Source organism: Ursus maritimus, unplaced genomic scaffold, assembly GCF_017311325.1.
Source record: "Ursus maritimus isolate PB19 unplaced genomic scaffold, ASM1731132v1 scaffold_16, whole genome shotgun sequence".
Lineage (NCBI taxonomy): Eukaryota > Metazoa > Chordata > Mammalia > Carnivora > Ursidae > Ursus > Ursus maritimus.
The window spans coordinates 52083632-52099439 of NW_024424008.1; the positions used below are offsets into that span (position 1 = coordinate 52083632).

The 15808-nt window shown below is 49.4% G+C and overlaps 1 protein-coding gene across 1 annotated transcript in view; it reads left to right on the forward strand.

The window, feature by feature from the left end:
* CADM1 (cell adhesion molecule 1) overlaps nt 1–10876 on the forward strand; it is a 369237-nt gene extending 358361 nt beyond the window's left edge. The window contains exons 13-14 of the mRNA XM_040630655.1: nt 5950–6081; nt 8078–10876. Of these exons, the coding sequence (XP_040486589.1) occupies nt 5950–6081; nt 8078–8196 (251 nt within the window). The 3' untranslated portion in view covers nt 8197–10876. The remainder of the gene's footprint in view (nt 1–5949; nt 6082–8077) is intronic.
* The last annotated feature ends 4932 nt before the right edge of the window (nt 10877–15808 follow it).

The following is a 15808-nucleotide window of genomic DNA, read 5'->3' on the forward strand; positions in this document are numbered from 1 at the left end:
GCCCCGCTTTTACCCCGGATCCGACCACTCTCCAGGGAACTGTGCAGGAGAGGAGATCCCAACTCCTCTGCGTCTCCCGTTTGGGCCTGTTTCCGGAGGATAGTCTGTAGGCAATGATAACCTGTGAGGGCCTGAGTCCTGATCACTGAGTAGTGACAATGTGCGGCCCAAAGCCTGCGTGCAGAACATCTCATTTAAACGAATGCATACCGAGCTCTGAGTGGCAGGAGGGTGCTGACTGCAGTTTTCCTTTAAGTGAGCTTAACGTAGTTCCTTTGAAATGGTCGTGTAGCTGCTGTTACATTGCTAGAATTAAATGCAGCTGAAGGGTAGCACTAGCTGCCTGGGATGCTATATGGGACCCTCGTGAGTTTCTTGCCTTGCATTTATTCCTTCCCTTCCCCTTTCTAAGAAGACAGAACAGAAAGGTTATGTTACATAGAGGCTAGTGTGCTGCAGTATATATTCACATCTTAGTGGGAGAGCTGTGCATGTACTGTATACATTTACTGCTCTCCGACAAGAGAGAATTAAATGTCAGAAGGATTTGTAGCATCTGTAATTGAATTGGTGCTGAGAAAAGCAAATCTTAAGGAAGAATAACATATTAGGATTAGCAAATAATGTGGCATTTTGTCAGTGCATGTCATTCAGTGTGTTCCCCTTCGGTAATAAAGTTGTGCTCTTTAAAATGCACACTCATTTGTGTTACCACGAAGGGAGCTACCGCAGGGGATGGGAGTGAGTAGCTAGTTTTCAGATGGCGCCCCGTTTTGTTTGGTTGGTTGGTTTCGTTTTGTCTTTGAGGTCAGATTTTGTTTTTGCCTCAGATTTGGAAAATGCACCAGCAAGCTTTTTATTTCTTCCTCGCAACAAGTAGCAAATGGCATCACAGTCATTAAGCGGTCTCTAAGATAGACTAATCCCTACGGTCCTAGGAAGCTGGAGGCAGCATTTCCATTAGAAACACGGATTCTGAGAGTTTTCAATTAAACTGACTTGTCCAGCAAGCCCTCAGCCCAGGAAAAAGGCTCAAACCAAACCAAGTGACAGAACTGTTGCAAAAAGTCAAGGATCTCAACTTTTTCCCAGTCATTCATTAGGTACGGAAACGGCAGGAGGTGGAACATAGGAATTGTCCAAGACAGAGAAGTAGACCAGGATAATTAGAACCTCCGCCATGTTTTAAATGCTGATATCTAAGGTGAGACCTGAGGTCATCTGTAACCTCGGGGAAGAAAAAAACAGTTGTATTTAAGAGGAGTATCCCCCTCTCTCCAAGGTTCTCAATGTGCCAGATAGCCTGAGCCAGGGATGTTCTGAAATGGGAAGGTAAGCCAGCCCAAGGTGGTTGTCATGCCCTCTGCCGTGTGTTTTAACTGTGTGTGTGTTTTAACTGGCTCATGCTTCAGCTCCTCAGAGGCCGGAAACTTGGTGTCCTTTTGGCAAAAAGCCCAGCCCAGGCTGCACGGTGCGCAGAATCCCTATCGTCCAGGAGCTTGTCTGGGATATACTGGCCATTCCCCGGCTAGCCATGAATCTCTGCCTTTGGCAGCCGAGCCTTCTAGGCTTCTCACAGATCCAGGATGAAGGCATTCACGTGGCAGTTTCTGTGAGGCGTCCCATGCCAGGTGGCGAAGTAGTAGCCAGGCGAACGGCGCTGGGTTGGAGCGCCCCGTTTTAGCACCAGCGGTGTGCCTGCTGAGCTCCGAGCTCCGCATGGAGGACGGTTCTGGCAAGTCGTTTGAGGAGGGAAAGCAAGTGGAGAGAAAGGAGTCCCCTGGAGGTGGGCGGAAGGAGGCTGAAGTTGCACGCTAGCAATCACTTTCCTTGGCAGGCCCTTGGGAACCACTGCCTTTAGAACTTCCCCCTTTATGTTGCCCGTGAGGAATGGAGGGAGCCGGGTCACCTGGCCCAAGGTAAAGAGAACCGAGCGGTTGGGGGCATCCCTCTTGGGAGTCCCTTTGAAATGTTTTTGTCCTTGCGGTTTCTAAGATGCTAATGCGAGCCCAGGGTAGTTGAAGCTCTGACCCGAGCGGTAGTCGCCAACTTAACATTCTGCAAGCAGCTTGTAAACTCTCACCTGGAGCCAGGTTGTTCCAGCTTTTTGCCAAAAGAAAAGCCAGCTCACGAATACTAAACAGCGCATGATTGATCTGTCCTTAAAGAGACTCATGTCACACTTAGAGCCACAGACAGGGCTGCAAGAGGGGACAGTCCAGGCAGGCAGGACCGTGCCACAGCCATGAGCCTGCCCGGCCTTCTCCCAGCGCTCCCAGAGAGCCCCTGAAACCCAGAACGATGGGACGACGAGGCCTAAGGTACTCGATGCCCCACGTGAAGGGGTTGGGGTGACATTTGTCACTCCACCCGAACGTACTTGGTTCAAGGCTGGAGTAACCTTGATGCCAGCAGCATACACCAAGCATGAACATGGCTTTCCCTCTGCAGGGTGGTGGGGCCGAGCTTAGTCCCAGAAGTAGGAACATCTGTTACTTCGTTTCTTAAACGAACAAGAAAACATGACCTTCTGAACCCAGGAGCTGTTGACTCGCCTGAGGACCGGGCGTGTTTATAAGCACTTTCCACGCCCAGGTGTCCTCTCAGTGTAGAAGCTAGGGGCAGCTGTGGAGTCCGGCTCTTTGGTTGCCTTCTCTGCCTGATTCAGAAAAGGAGCCCAAAATCTGGAGAGGATGCCCCCCAGGAAAGTTGGCGGAACCAGAGTGGACAGGTCTGCATCCCAAGAGGAGCGGGGGCTTTGGATGATGGGAAAAGGTACTTTCTCGAGCACTGGCCGGAGCTCTCCGTCGGTGAGCAAAAGCAGGAAAGGGCGGGCCGCTGCCAGACTTGTCTGAGCCATGCTCCTCCTGGTGGCCGATCCTTCCTGCCGGCTCCAGCCACTTGCCTGCTGCCTCGTGGTGGAATGTCTGGTGCTACTGCTTCTCGCCCTGAGCGAGGCCCCAGCCTTCAGGTGCAGGCCGTTCTGCCCTTGTTGTCCGTAACCAGCTTTCACCCTGTCGCCCCACCACCTGGGGCCAATCGAGAGCACGCGAAAACGCTCCCACCCACCCCACACAGGAAACAAAAGGTAGGGAGTGAGCTGAGGTAGGAAAGGGCGCTGCTCTTCACAGAAGACAGTGAACCCGGGGTGGGGTGGGGTGCGAAGAGGCCGTGAGGGGCTCACAAACCACAGTGTTCCCTGTAAATTAAACATCAGTTACCTTCTGTGTCCGTCTGCAGTAATTGAAGGCAAGAAAAATGTCTTGGTGATTAAGTGGTGGTAGTAAACTTCTTTATAACTGAGTATCACAAGATAGCGGGAGAGATTACCCTTATAAATAAGTATCTGTAAAATATGTGTGTCCTTGAGGGCGGGGAAGATCACTAGAACCCAGGTAGTGCATGTGGGCGAAGTGCAGGGGCAACGAGGCAGCCCTGAGCACATTGAGCCTAAGTTCCCGGGGGAGCAAAGACCCAACGAACAGTTTTGCTAAGGAAATTAATCCCACAGATACGTAGCCCATGAGGTGTTTCCGTGGATCACAGAGCTGCTCTATGTCTCCAGCTTTCTTAGGCTTCTAGAATGTTCCTGTGCCTAGGCGTGGAGGAGGCAGTCCTTGAACAGTGGCTATGGGAGTGCCTTCCCCTGAATGGGTTATTTAGGTATATGCCTGGGACCGGGACTGCCTCCTGAAGTTTCTCTCCGCTCTTAGTCTCCCCGGGGCCGGGGCCTCTCTTCAGCTCTTGACCCTCGCTTTCCCCTCTCCTTCATGGCTAGTATCGCTGTGTTTTCCCCACCCAAGCCTAAGACCCAGGGAGTTAGTTGAAAGACTCCTATTTTTCAATGGGTCTGAAGCTCATGGCAATTGGAGATTAATTTTCATTCCCACAAGATCCCCCATTTTGACAGCTCCCTAAGGAAAACACAACTTCCTGGCTTCTCTGTTACTCTTGTCTTCCCATCAGCGATTCTGACTCTGTGCAGCTGGGCGAGAGTCTCCGGGGTGTGAAGCGCTCTCCTCGGGCAGATACCCTGTGTCGAGGGGCCCCCCAGGGGGAGCACTACCCTCCCACAAGCTCCGTTGTCTCTAAAAGAAAAGAAAAAGTTTCCACGGCAGAGTTCTGCCTCGTTGAGATGACTTTCAAGACACGGACGCCGTTTCCTCCACAGTAGGCAACACTTGGCCGAGGAGGGCGATTCGTCTCCACCACGTTTCAAGTCGAGCTTATTAGACAGGTTGCTGGAGGGGCTCGCACATCACGGAGCGGGCTAATTGGCTGCAGTGCACTCTGCCTCCAACCCGTCTCCCTTCTCCAATTAAACTCCCATCATCCTGTTGTCCTGGGCGACCTGCGGCTGCCTCCGATTTGGCATTTCTGTTTGGGTTGGGATTTTTGGGCTTTTTGTAGTCCTCTGAAAGGTAACTTAATGAAACACTTTAAATACTTCATTTTTTTTTTTAATTTAAACTCTTTTAATTAAAGCACTTTTCGTGGAACCCTCAGTCACGAGTTCTTTCCCCACATCCTTCAGTACTTAATCTCAGAGCAGAATTGGAAATATCGATAGAAAGTGTAAATCATGCCCTCCTGCTGAAAGCGTTGTATCAGGTTTCGGCTCAAAAGAGCACCATTACCTTTAGCTGTCACGGATCTGTACACTTGATCGATAAACTTCAAATATTATTAGAGGTGGAGGCTTCAGAGATTTGCTCTGTTCTTTGGAGAGAGACAGAGATAAATCTTTCTTAAAAATTGACTTGAATTTGCACTCTCCGTCTTCCTGGTGAAATGCATTTCTCTCAGGCGTCCAGCAACTGCAAGGGGGACAGATTTATAGGCCATGTGCTTCTTGTACTGAAAGATTTAAATGGTAAATCCTTCACATATGACTTCACAAATCATGTAAAGTTAAAAGATTTTTACCGTTTCTGTTGCTGCTGTGCTTAAATTGTAAGGTACAGCTAGTAAATCATTTTAATGGAGGTGTCGTACTTGACTCAATAAAAAAAAAGACAATGGTTTAGCTTCCACTCCAAAATGTTAATGTATTAATCAACGGGAGAATAATTGTTTTTTACTACATTATAAATCTCGGGTGCCATTAGGACTTCAGCGAGGGGTGATGTAGCCACATTCCTAAATTAGAATTGTTTACACTGCCATGCGTCCATTCTGCATCGCCATAGCTCATTCTGGGTTCATTTTGGAGTTGTTCCCCAGCCAAACGTGTCGTTCCTCCGTCAGAAGAAGACATCCTGAGGGAGTGATGCTTATAAAGGAAAATTAATTGCCTCGTGAAGTGTTAAATAAATAAAATAAAGCCCGTCCGTGGCAATGGACGATTATTCCTTGCTGTCTTTCTTTGAAATAGGTTTTTAGGTTTTAGGTGGAGGCTTACTCCCTCATCCATCCTCAGTGTAGCGAGCATGTCACCTGTCTTGAGTCTCATAAGCCTTGTTTTATCTCGGGGCAGCTGTGGCTTGTGAGCTCCTTTTCCTATGCACGTGCCTAGCAGCGAAGAAGTCGCTGGGCAGCTACAGAGAGCTCCCGTCGCCTCCTGTCCACGGCCCGAAGGTGCCGTCCCCAGCGCCCTTAAGTAGCTCGGTCCGGCTCCTCGTTAGGATCTGCAGCTGGACACAGACGGAGTGAGCGCTAAGACCGGCCAGGACTGGACAGACTGTTTCTTCTCTCCCTGGTCCCTAAGCTTGCTCCCCATGCGTTAGCGTTCCTCTGCCGCGTGTCATGAACTGGCCTTGTGGGGAGAACAGATCAAGCCGGCCCTGGACAGGTCAGTCTGTTCCCTTGCTGTAACCTGATGCATCTGGCTTGTCTCTCTGACTCCTCCGTTATAAAAGAAGGTGACCTCTGACCTGGAGGCAGTGTGGCCAGGGCTGCTGGTGTCTTGTAATGAGCTCTACAGCCCTGTTCCTTTTCTGATCCCGACAGATTCTCGAGCAGGCGAGGAGGGCGCCATCCGGGCGGTGGATCACGCCGTGATCGGCGGTGTCGTGGCCGTGGTCGTGTTCGCCATGCTGTGTTTGCTCATCATTCTGGGGCGCTACTTTGCCAGACATAAAGGTAAGCAAGGTGCTCCAGCAGGCGGCCGGCCTCCCGTCACCACAGCCCCTGCACCTGGGGACTTGACAAGGTTTTCCTTGATAGGCAGTTTGGATTATGTAGCCACATAGCCTATCGATGTTTCCCAAAACTGGAAGAGAAAAAAACAGAAATCTTAGCAGCTGCTGATGAGGACTCCGAGGGTTGATGAGGAGCGCTTCTTGATTTGGATTTTCTCTAAAAGCTTTCTAGATGTGTGGTTCTGCAATCCGTAATTGGGGATAGAGCAAAAGTTGTAAAAATAGGGGCTGGGACGTGAGAGGTGGGGCCTGAACCCCACGCGATCCACGTGGAAAGAACATGCCGCGTCCCCTGCTGCTTTCAGGGGAGCAGGTGGGCAGGACGTGCTGCCTGGCCCCTAGCTCCGGGGAAGCTGGTCACAGTGGCTAGAATACTTCCTTGCTTTGACGTGCTTTAAAAGCCACATAAATATGTATTTTTTTTAAATTATCAGTGCAATTGATTTAAATTGCCATTAATCATCACACTTATCAACTGTGCAGCCTGGATGGGCAATCATCTTTTCCAACGCTCCTCCTCTGTGCCCCATGCTGCTCCGATCCTCCCCCCCACCCCGCCCTTGGTAATTTATTCTCCCTTTCTTTGTCGGCCCTTGTCTCTCTCCGCTGTTTTTCTCAAGCTCGGTGCAGTGAGCTTGCGGGGTTTTCCTGTAGCATTAACCTCAGGCGCTTGCATACCACTGGATCGTAGGATTTGGGTTTGGGGAAGGTCCCTTGAGCATAGCAATGGAGGTCCAAGGTACTTGAAACCACCTTTAGGACCCACAGTGCCCATCTCCCACATAAACCATTTGGGGGACCTTCTGCCCACGCCCAGGAGGCAGCCCGTTGGGCTGACAATACCCAGCCTCTTGGTGCTGAGCTTGACAGAGCCAGGGAGGTGAGGTCAGAGAGCAGGGCCGAGTCTGCTCAGCAGCTGTGGAGGAGAGGGGCCAGAGGAAAGAAGGGACTAGGCGGGGGACATCTGACCATCTGCCTGCTCTGATTTGTCACATACGAAAACCTGAAAATACAACCAGTGTATCGGCCTTTTTTCTTTTTCCTAAAGAGTCTTCGAGAATACAATATATAATGGGAGGAGGGCTGTTTGGTTGTGGTAGGCAGCGTAAGCGCTACCTAGAAGTCCCACCGAGGTGCAGTCCTTGTGTCTCTCCATAAACTGTCCCATAAATGGTTGGGACCTGCCGATAAGAGTGTCTCCCAACTTTGGAGCGTTCTGTGTGTCGTCATTCTCAAGTGGTTGTGCCAATTAGCGAATCCATGAATCCGGGTCCAGGCTAGAGTCACACCTTGAGCGAGAATTGCTCGTCCCTTAAGACAGACCCCAAGCCCTGATCACAACTGTTACAATATCAAGTTGTTTCTCGATTGGGAACCCCACGCTGAAGCGGGAGGCAGAAGACGGTCAGACATGCCTGTGCGAGCCCCCGAGGACGCACAGGCAGTGATGACTCCTGAAGACAGGAGCCGAGGGCTTCAAATACACGAGTTGAGGCAACAGTAGAACATCATCAGGGCCCTAATTCATTAATTGGCTAATTGCTCTTCCTTGCTTTGGTCTTTAACCATGTGCGCGCACATCTCTGGTCATTGGTCCTGGCGTTTACTGTTCACACGTCAGTCGGCAGCTCTCCAGCTTTCTGCATTTTTAGCTCCCACTCACGTCTTCTTCTGCCGACACCCTCTGGTCATAATCACTGCTCTAATGTCTCATTTGCTGAATTATATCGCAGCGGTTCAGTTGGAGTGGTGCCTTTGGAACCCCCGGATCCCCATTTGTCTCACCCACCTCGCTCTCTCCTTCCAATTGTTTTTTTCCCCTCTGCTGCCTGCACACCACTTCGGCTGATGATGGCCATAAAGCAAGTTGCCATCTCTGTACCACTTTACACAGAGGCCATCAGACAGTCACGGTGCTTTACCCCTTCATCTTTCAGGTACATACTTCACTCATGAAGCCAAAGGAGCCGATGACGCAGCAGACGCAGACACAGCTATAATCAATGCAGAAGGAGGACAGAACAACTCCGAAGAAAAGAAAGAGTACTTCATCTAGATCAGCCTTTTTGTTTCAATGAGGTGTCCAGCTGGCCCTATTTAGATGATAAAGAGACAGTGATGTTGGAACTTGCGAGAAATTCGTGTGTTTTTTTATGAATGGGTGGAAAGGTGCGAGACTGGGAAGGCTTGGGATTTGCTGTGTAAAAAAAAAAATGTTCTTTGAAAGTACACTCTGCTGTTTGACACCTCTTTTTGTTTGTTTGTTGGTTGGTTTTTTTCTTTTTAAAGTTTTATTTCTTCCTACCAAGTCAAACTTGGACGCTTGGATTTAGTTTGAGTAGATTGCAGAAAATTCTGTGCCTTGTTTTTTTTTGTTTGTTCGTTGCGTTCCTTTTTTTTTTTCCTGTTTTTTTTTTCCTTTGTGCGCATTTGTTTTTCCCAAAAATTTTTGGATTTTTTTTTTTTTTCCAAAATCTCCCATTTTGGAATTTGCCTGCTGGGATTCCTTAGAATCTTTTCTCCCCTGATTTTGTTGTTGTTTTTGCTTTTTTGTTGTTGTTTATTTTTGAAGTTACTGCTTTCTGTTCAAAATTCAGTTTCATAAAAGGAGAACCAGCACAGCTTAGAGTTCATAGTTCAGAATTTAGTGTGTCCATAATGCATTCTTCTCTGTTGTCGTAAAGATTTGGGTGAACAAACAATGAGGACTCTTTGCTGCTACCCATGTTGCAAATACTTAGAGCAGTGAAGACTAGAAACTTAGACTGTGATTCCGAAAATGTTCTGTTTGCTGTGGAACTACATTACTGTACAGGGTTATCTGCAAGTGAGGTGTGTCACAATGAGATTGAATCTGTCTTTAATTCTGTATCTGTAGACGGCTCAGCATAGATACCCCACACTGTCCAGAAAGGTTTGGGGCGGAAAGAGCTCCTCCTTTTTCAGTGCCCTAAACAGACCTGACAGGTGAGGTCTGTCCCTTTTATATAAGTGGACAAATTTGAGTTGCCACAGGAGGGGAAGTAGGGAGGGGGGGGAAGCTAGTTCTGCTCTGGTTATTTCTGTTCCAAAGGATTCCATCCGCCTTTCCCAATCGGCCATACTTCTCAGTAATTTGTAGGAAAAAGCAAGTCCGCGTGGCGTGTGAATGACTGGATGGGACAGGGTTGGTTTTTTGGGTTTTTTTTTTTTTTTCCTTTGTGCTTAGTTAGGAAGGCAGTAGGATGTGGCCTGCGTGTACTGTATATTACAGATATTTGTCATGCTGGGATTTCCAACTTGAATCCGTGTGAAACTTTCATTCCTTCAGATTTGGCTTGACAAAGGCAGGAGGTACAAAAGGAGGGCCGGTATTGTTCTCACACTGGTCTGCTGTCGATCTCAGTTCTCGAAAGGTCAGAGCAGAGGTGGAAAAACAGCATGTAGGGATTTTCAGTTACTTAATCAAAACTCAAATGTGAGTGTTTTTATCTTTTTACCTTTCATACTCTAGCCTTGGCCTCTTTCCTCAGCCTTAAGAACCGTCTGCCAAAAAATGACTGATCCTCGCATGATGGCAGCCATAGTGCATTGCTACTAAAATAAGTTACCTGGAACATGTCTTAGATGGGGAGCCTTGGGAAAAGGTAGAGGAGTCAAGTTACCATTTACATTTTTTTAAAGCAATGTGGGGATTTTCACTGAAACGTCTAGGAAATCTAGAAGTAGTCCCGAAGGACGAAAACTAAACTCTTACCATATGTTTTGGTAAGGCTCCAGACTCCAGAATACAGTCCCTATGGAAAGATGGCATCAAAAAAGAGATCTATATATATATAAATATATATTATATAACATTTTCAGTGAGTAATTTTGGATTTTGCAAGGTGCATTTTTACTATTGTTACATTATGTGGAAAACTTACGCTGATTTATTTAAGGGGAAAAAAGTATCAACTCTTTGTTATTTGAAAGTGTGTTTATTTTTCTTGTCTTTGTTTTAACCTTTGATAGAACCATTGCAATATGGGGGCCTTTTGGGAATGGACTGATACGTAAAAGAAAATCCATATTGAGCAGCATTTTGTTTCCCCCCCTCCTATCTCTAGGCACTTACCCAAGACAAAAAGCCACAACGAGCATCCCTTTTTCAATGAATTTTATAATGTGCAGCTCTATTCCGAGCCCTTAGCACCCATTCTGACCATAGTATAACCGCATCAAAGGGTGAGAACCATTTAGCATGTCGTTGAAAGGTCTTTTCAGTTGTTCTTTTTAGGGGGAAAAAAAAAAAGCCTACCATTGCTCACAAAATTGGCATCTCATTTTTGGGACCTCCCATCTTTGTTTTGAAAAGTGTACAGTAGTGCAGTGTTCCTGATGTAACTTTATGGCTTACAATGTTGACATGTCTCAGGTTCATGTGTTTCGATTGGTGTTTTCCGTCTCAGGTAGATTGCAAAGTGTAGGCCCCACACATTGGAAAAGAAAAAAAAAAGTAAATAAAACAAAGCAAAAACAGGAAATTATGGGTTTTAGTTGTATATTGGTTTATGTATTTTTTCTTAAGTATGCAGTGCACTGTTTGAAATGTATTGTTGAGTATTACTTTGTACAGGTCGATCGCGTTTTTAGAGTGAAGAAAGAACAAACTTGTTTTTTGTGTTTTTTAAAGGAATATAAAATAATGAAGGATGTATAATTGATGCCAAATAAGCTTGTTCTTTAGTCACACCGACGTCTTCTTTTTCCCTTTAGGCCAGTTCTGTTTTTAAGGTGTACATGAGCAATGTTACGGTGTAAGAAATTCCATATCCATATGTTCCCATTCACATTTTGTATTGGTTCATGTATACCATTTTTACAAAAAAAAAAGAAAAAAAAAAGAAGTACTATAAAATATCTGTCTTCTTAATAAAAAAAATTAATGTTACCAAGTGATCCTTTACTCTCTTTATGGACTTCTTACGGACGCCGGGGCGCGAGAGAAGAGATGGGGGCCCCTGGTCCAGCTTCGTCCCCAGGGTCGCGCGCGGCGCCCGCCAGCGCGGGCAGAAGGTGCTGGGAGAGGCTGCTGGCTGGGGCTCTGGACTGCTTCTCTCTCCTGCGCTCACCCTCCCTGCCCTTGCTCTCTTCTCCCCCTCAGTGGACAGGTGGGCCAGGTGCTCTGGCAGCTCGGACTCAGCGGTTTGTGCAGGTGCGAGCCATGCAGCGGAGGGCCGCCGGCTGGGACAGCCCCTCCCGCCGATTCGCCTCCAGCCCTTCCTCCCCACCCCCTTCACCCACCACCCCCACCAACTTCCCCGTGTTGCCTGCTCCACCTGTCTCTTACCTCGGGATTTCGCGTCTTAACAGTTCATTCTGCCTTCTTCATTTCAAGCGCTCTCTCCTTTAACAAAGGGCCGGTGTGATCTGCGGAGGACTGGCTGGGCCGCCTGCGGGAGACGCTTCCCTCTCCCTATATAGGCTGCCGCGACCTGAGGGCACATGCACAGCAGGACGGGTGTGTTGTTGCCCCCCTTGCCTTGCAGGCTCGGCTGATCTCACAAACGCCTGGATAAGGTGTGAGCAGCCCCAAGCGCCCTTTCCCCACCATTCGCCCGGCTGGGGTGGAGCTTCCTCTTCTCTCTGGGGCAGGTAATGGGGAGAGCTCAGCAGTGGAAGAAAAGGTAAGCTCCAGAACAGCCAAAGGCTGTGTCTCTCGTTCCAGCCTCCTGCCATCCTGGCCCGGTCTCTTGCCTGTCTCTGTACAAATCGGCCGATCAGATACGCAGTTACCAGCACCTGCTGCGCGTTCCGCGTCGTGATAAACACCAAGAGGTGTAAGATAGTCGCTGGAGCCTAGCCAGGGCATCAGTCCCGCCCATGTGAAAACATGAACTGGGCCTCTGACATGGGGGCCGTGCTGAAGGTGGTTAAGGATACCCCAGAGTTCTGGGGGAATTTCTTGGAGAAGGGAAACGGGCTGGAGAGTCAAGATAGCTTCCCGGGGGAGCTGGGCCCCCCCCAGGCCCGAGAGCATGGGTTAGCACTGGGGGAGCGGGAGCCCCGCCAGCCTGTGGGGAGAATAAAGCAAGCCAGATGAGACATGGACGGTGGGGTCAGTCTTGTGGCTGTCCTCAAAGCCCAGGCACACGAGTCACGATTTCAAGGGCCGGTCCGGGCCTCGGCCGGAGGCACAGAGCCCTGGGGAGCACTCACTCCTCATAGCTTTCGCAGAGGGTGATGGAGGGCAGAGGTTAGGAGGACGGGCTCCAGTCCCTGCTCCAGCGCGCCCTAGCTGTGAGACCTCAGGCAAGGGACCCACCCTACCTGGCCTTGGGCTCCTGCTCAGGAAGGTAAGGCTCACCCTAAGTGTCGTCAGGAGAAACACATGAGAGAAGCAGGAAGTGCTTAGCAAATAAGGTGCCAGACACAAAGGCAGCCGCACAGGATGGAGGGAGACGGAGCGAAAGGATAGAAGGTTCCCCACGGCTACCAAGAGGTGGGTACCGCTCACGCAGAGGGAGCTCTTCGGGCCCCTCTGCGCGTGGACACCTCATGCCCTCGTGCAACTTGCCTTGGAAGGTGTAAGCAGCCCTGTCCCCTGGTCAGTAGCATGACGCTCCAGATTCAGCCGTGACCTACAGTGAAGGGACCCAAGAAGTTCACTGAAGTGAGGCAGACGTGGGGTGGTGACGTGCGGTGCACGGGCCCTCAAAGTCCTGCAAATGAGGAGGCGCCAGGAGAGCCCACGGGAGCAGGAGCTCGATAAGTCGCCCCGTCCTTCACTTGGCACGGGAGTGAAAGTGGTCCCCGTGTCCTCCGGAGGGTTCTCACAAATGTTTGGGCCTGCTTGCTCTCTCCAAATACATCACCTGGAACCCCGAGGTGACACATGGGTGTTAATTGGTGCAATCTTTCACTGTCCTCTGTCTACTTGAAATGGAAATCTTGCTCTGCCATGGACTCACTCCATGGAGAGATGTTCTTTGAGTCCATCATCCAGAGCCTTAAAGCAACCAGGCAGGCACCACACTACAGGTAGGAGGACCCCGCTGGAGTGGAAGCATTTTGTTTCGCTATAAAGTTGCCTTAGACCTTTTTGTCAGGCTACCAAGGATGCGGCCCTTAGTCATAAAGAACTGGCAGCCCCGCACCTTCGGAGGGGAACGTCTGTCCGCAGCGGCACATGTATGCTTTGGAAAGATTTCCAAAATGAAGCAGTTGGGTGTCCTAACCCACTGTCCAGGAGAAGGAACAGAGGACTCTTGGCCGTCATCCAAAGGCCTCATGGGCCAGGGGTCACACAGGGGTGAGCACACAGTAGGCACTCAGCAAAGAGTAGGGCCCTCCAGGGAGGCTGGCCAAGCACCTGGCTGCTGAGTCGCACTTTTGACTTAGTGTGAAGGTCACCGATTCTGTGTCTCAAACCTTGACGTTTGCAAGGCCTTCCTCAGTGCAGGCAGCTTTGCCTCTGGTCCTGGTCCCACTCCAGCCAGCCTGAGTGCGGTGCTAACGGTCCCGTCATCCTCACGGACCTGCTGGGACAGAGGATCTGTTCTCTCCCACGGGGAAGGGCGGATTTGGGAATGGCTGAGCAGAGCCTCACTCTTGCTACCGTATATAGTGAGGGGCCTTCAGAATGAGGTAGATCACGTTGGAAAAATTCAAACCACGTCCCTTGCCTTATTCGTGCGCATCTCAAAATTGTCCAACGTGCCTCCGAAACGAGGCACAGTATTCGATGCCCCCAAGTTCCCCTACCCCCATCATGACACATCCCAGAAAGAGGGCGTGAGGCACTAGGTTAATATGAATACCCCAAAACTGAGACTTGAAAGCAGGAATCTTTTTTGCAAGTCTTCTGGACCTCCGTTTCCCCCGCTCTCCCGGTATACAGGAAATTGGTTTAGGTTGTTTTCATTCGGAAGTCTACCGCCCCTGCTGGTCAGTGCTGGGAATTGCGCCTCAGGCCCTGCGTATTCAACCCTGACGCATCCCCACAAGGAACCTGACTTAAAGTCCATGCTTTCTCTCTCGAACGCAGTCCATCCCATTCCATTCCCTCCTAATCCTCGAAGGTGTTGAGTTGTGGGGGTGGTGATTCTGGAAAAAGTGAGGAATCCTAGGGAGGGTCAAATCCACACTTGCTCCGGGCCCGGGACTCAGGCTGCCTTCCAAACGTGCCCTGGCTCACAGTCATATTTCAGACACATGATCGCCTTAAATCTTCCTTAAGTGCTATCTTCTCAGGTTAATTAATCACCAGGCTTAAACTTGCTGTTACCAGCAGGAAGTCCATCCTGAAGTCAGCAATGTTACCATTGCATCTTCTAATACTGTTTATCCTGCATTAGTGTTTACTTAGGGGGAAAATTGATCGGTAATTGATATTTCAGTCTTCCATAGCTGGTGTTGGAAGAGCCTAATGCAAGCCTTTAATAGCAAGCAAATATTTAAATCCCTTAATGGTTGCTGAATATTGAAATGTGTGACTTTATTACTCTTTTTGGTTTGTTTTCTTGTAGTTGTGTATTTCATCGTTTAAACTTGCAACGGATGCTGGCAGGCTCCAGTCTAGCTAATCCACAAAAGCTGTTTGCCCAGACACAGCAGACCTGATTAAAAAGTATTGCTATGGAAGGAAGTCTTCTGCACTAATCAGTCTGTGTTAGCTAGTGACGAAATTACTATCCATCTCTCTCTCTTTCTCTTTCTCTCCCTCTCTCTAGGCCTGTTTTCTCTAACCTCCTCTCCCAGAATAAAGTGATGGGGGCAGCTATAGTGTTGCAATTAGGAGCATGAATCTTTTATCGTTTGGACAAGGAAGGGAAAATGCCATTACTGTCAACTGAAATGTCCTACTTGGGTTTTTTGCTCCTACTTCCCTGCCAAAGCCCATTGCTGCTGCTGAAAGTTTATAACATTCACAGCTGTTCTTGATGGCTTGATTCTTAACACAGCCAGAAATGTAGCCCGGGAGATGCTTAAGACAGTTTATGGAAAATAATAGATTTCCTTGCAGAGACACCAATGCATCGAGAAGGGTCTTGAGTCACGTTAGACCCAGCCAAGATCACCAATTTTCTCCCTTTCTGGCTTCCGTTACAAAAGCTTGTTGCTTTAAAAAAAAAAAAAAAAAAAGATGCAGGCCCTCTTGAATCCTCTGTGTTTTCCCGGTTGGTTTCTATCAGCACCCACAAGTCTCTGGCTATGGCGGCCACTGTCTCACCACCCACCTCCAGCAGCCGGGAGATCTGACCAGAAGCAGTGCCTTCAGAAGTGGAAAGACCGAAATGCTGCACAGTCGACAAGGACTCCCCAGAGAGCCAGCCGATGGGAGCTGAGACTAGGTCGTCCGGCCTGGGGGCTCCAGAGACAGAGGTGGCTCTGGTGAAGGCCTCTGCCGCCGTCCCAGCACAGAGGGGGGGCCTTCCCTGTGCGGCAACCCCGTGTGGCCCTCGGGAATGCCAAGGAGTGGTGTAGTGAGTTTGCTAGCTCCAGCCATGCAGCCCTTAGGTAGGAACTTCTGGGAACGAAGCTCCCTTTGGCAGGCCCAGAGGGAGCAGCTCCTCACTCACCGATGTCCGGAAGGCCACGAGGACGAAACAGCAGAAAGTGCATCGCAAAGTTGCAGCTCTCAGACTGTGTCTGCAAATGCATGTCCAAGCCATGCGTGTCTTTGCCCCAGAGTGCCTCCCCAGCCA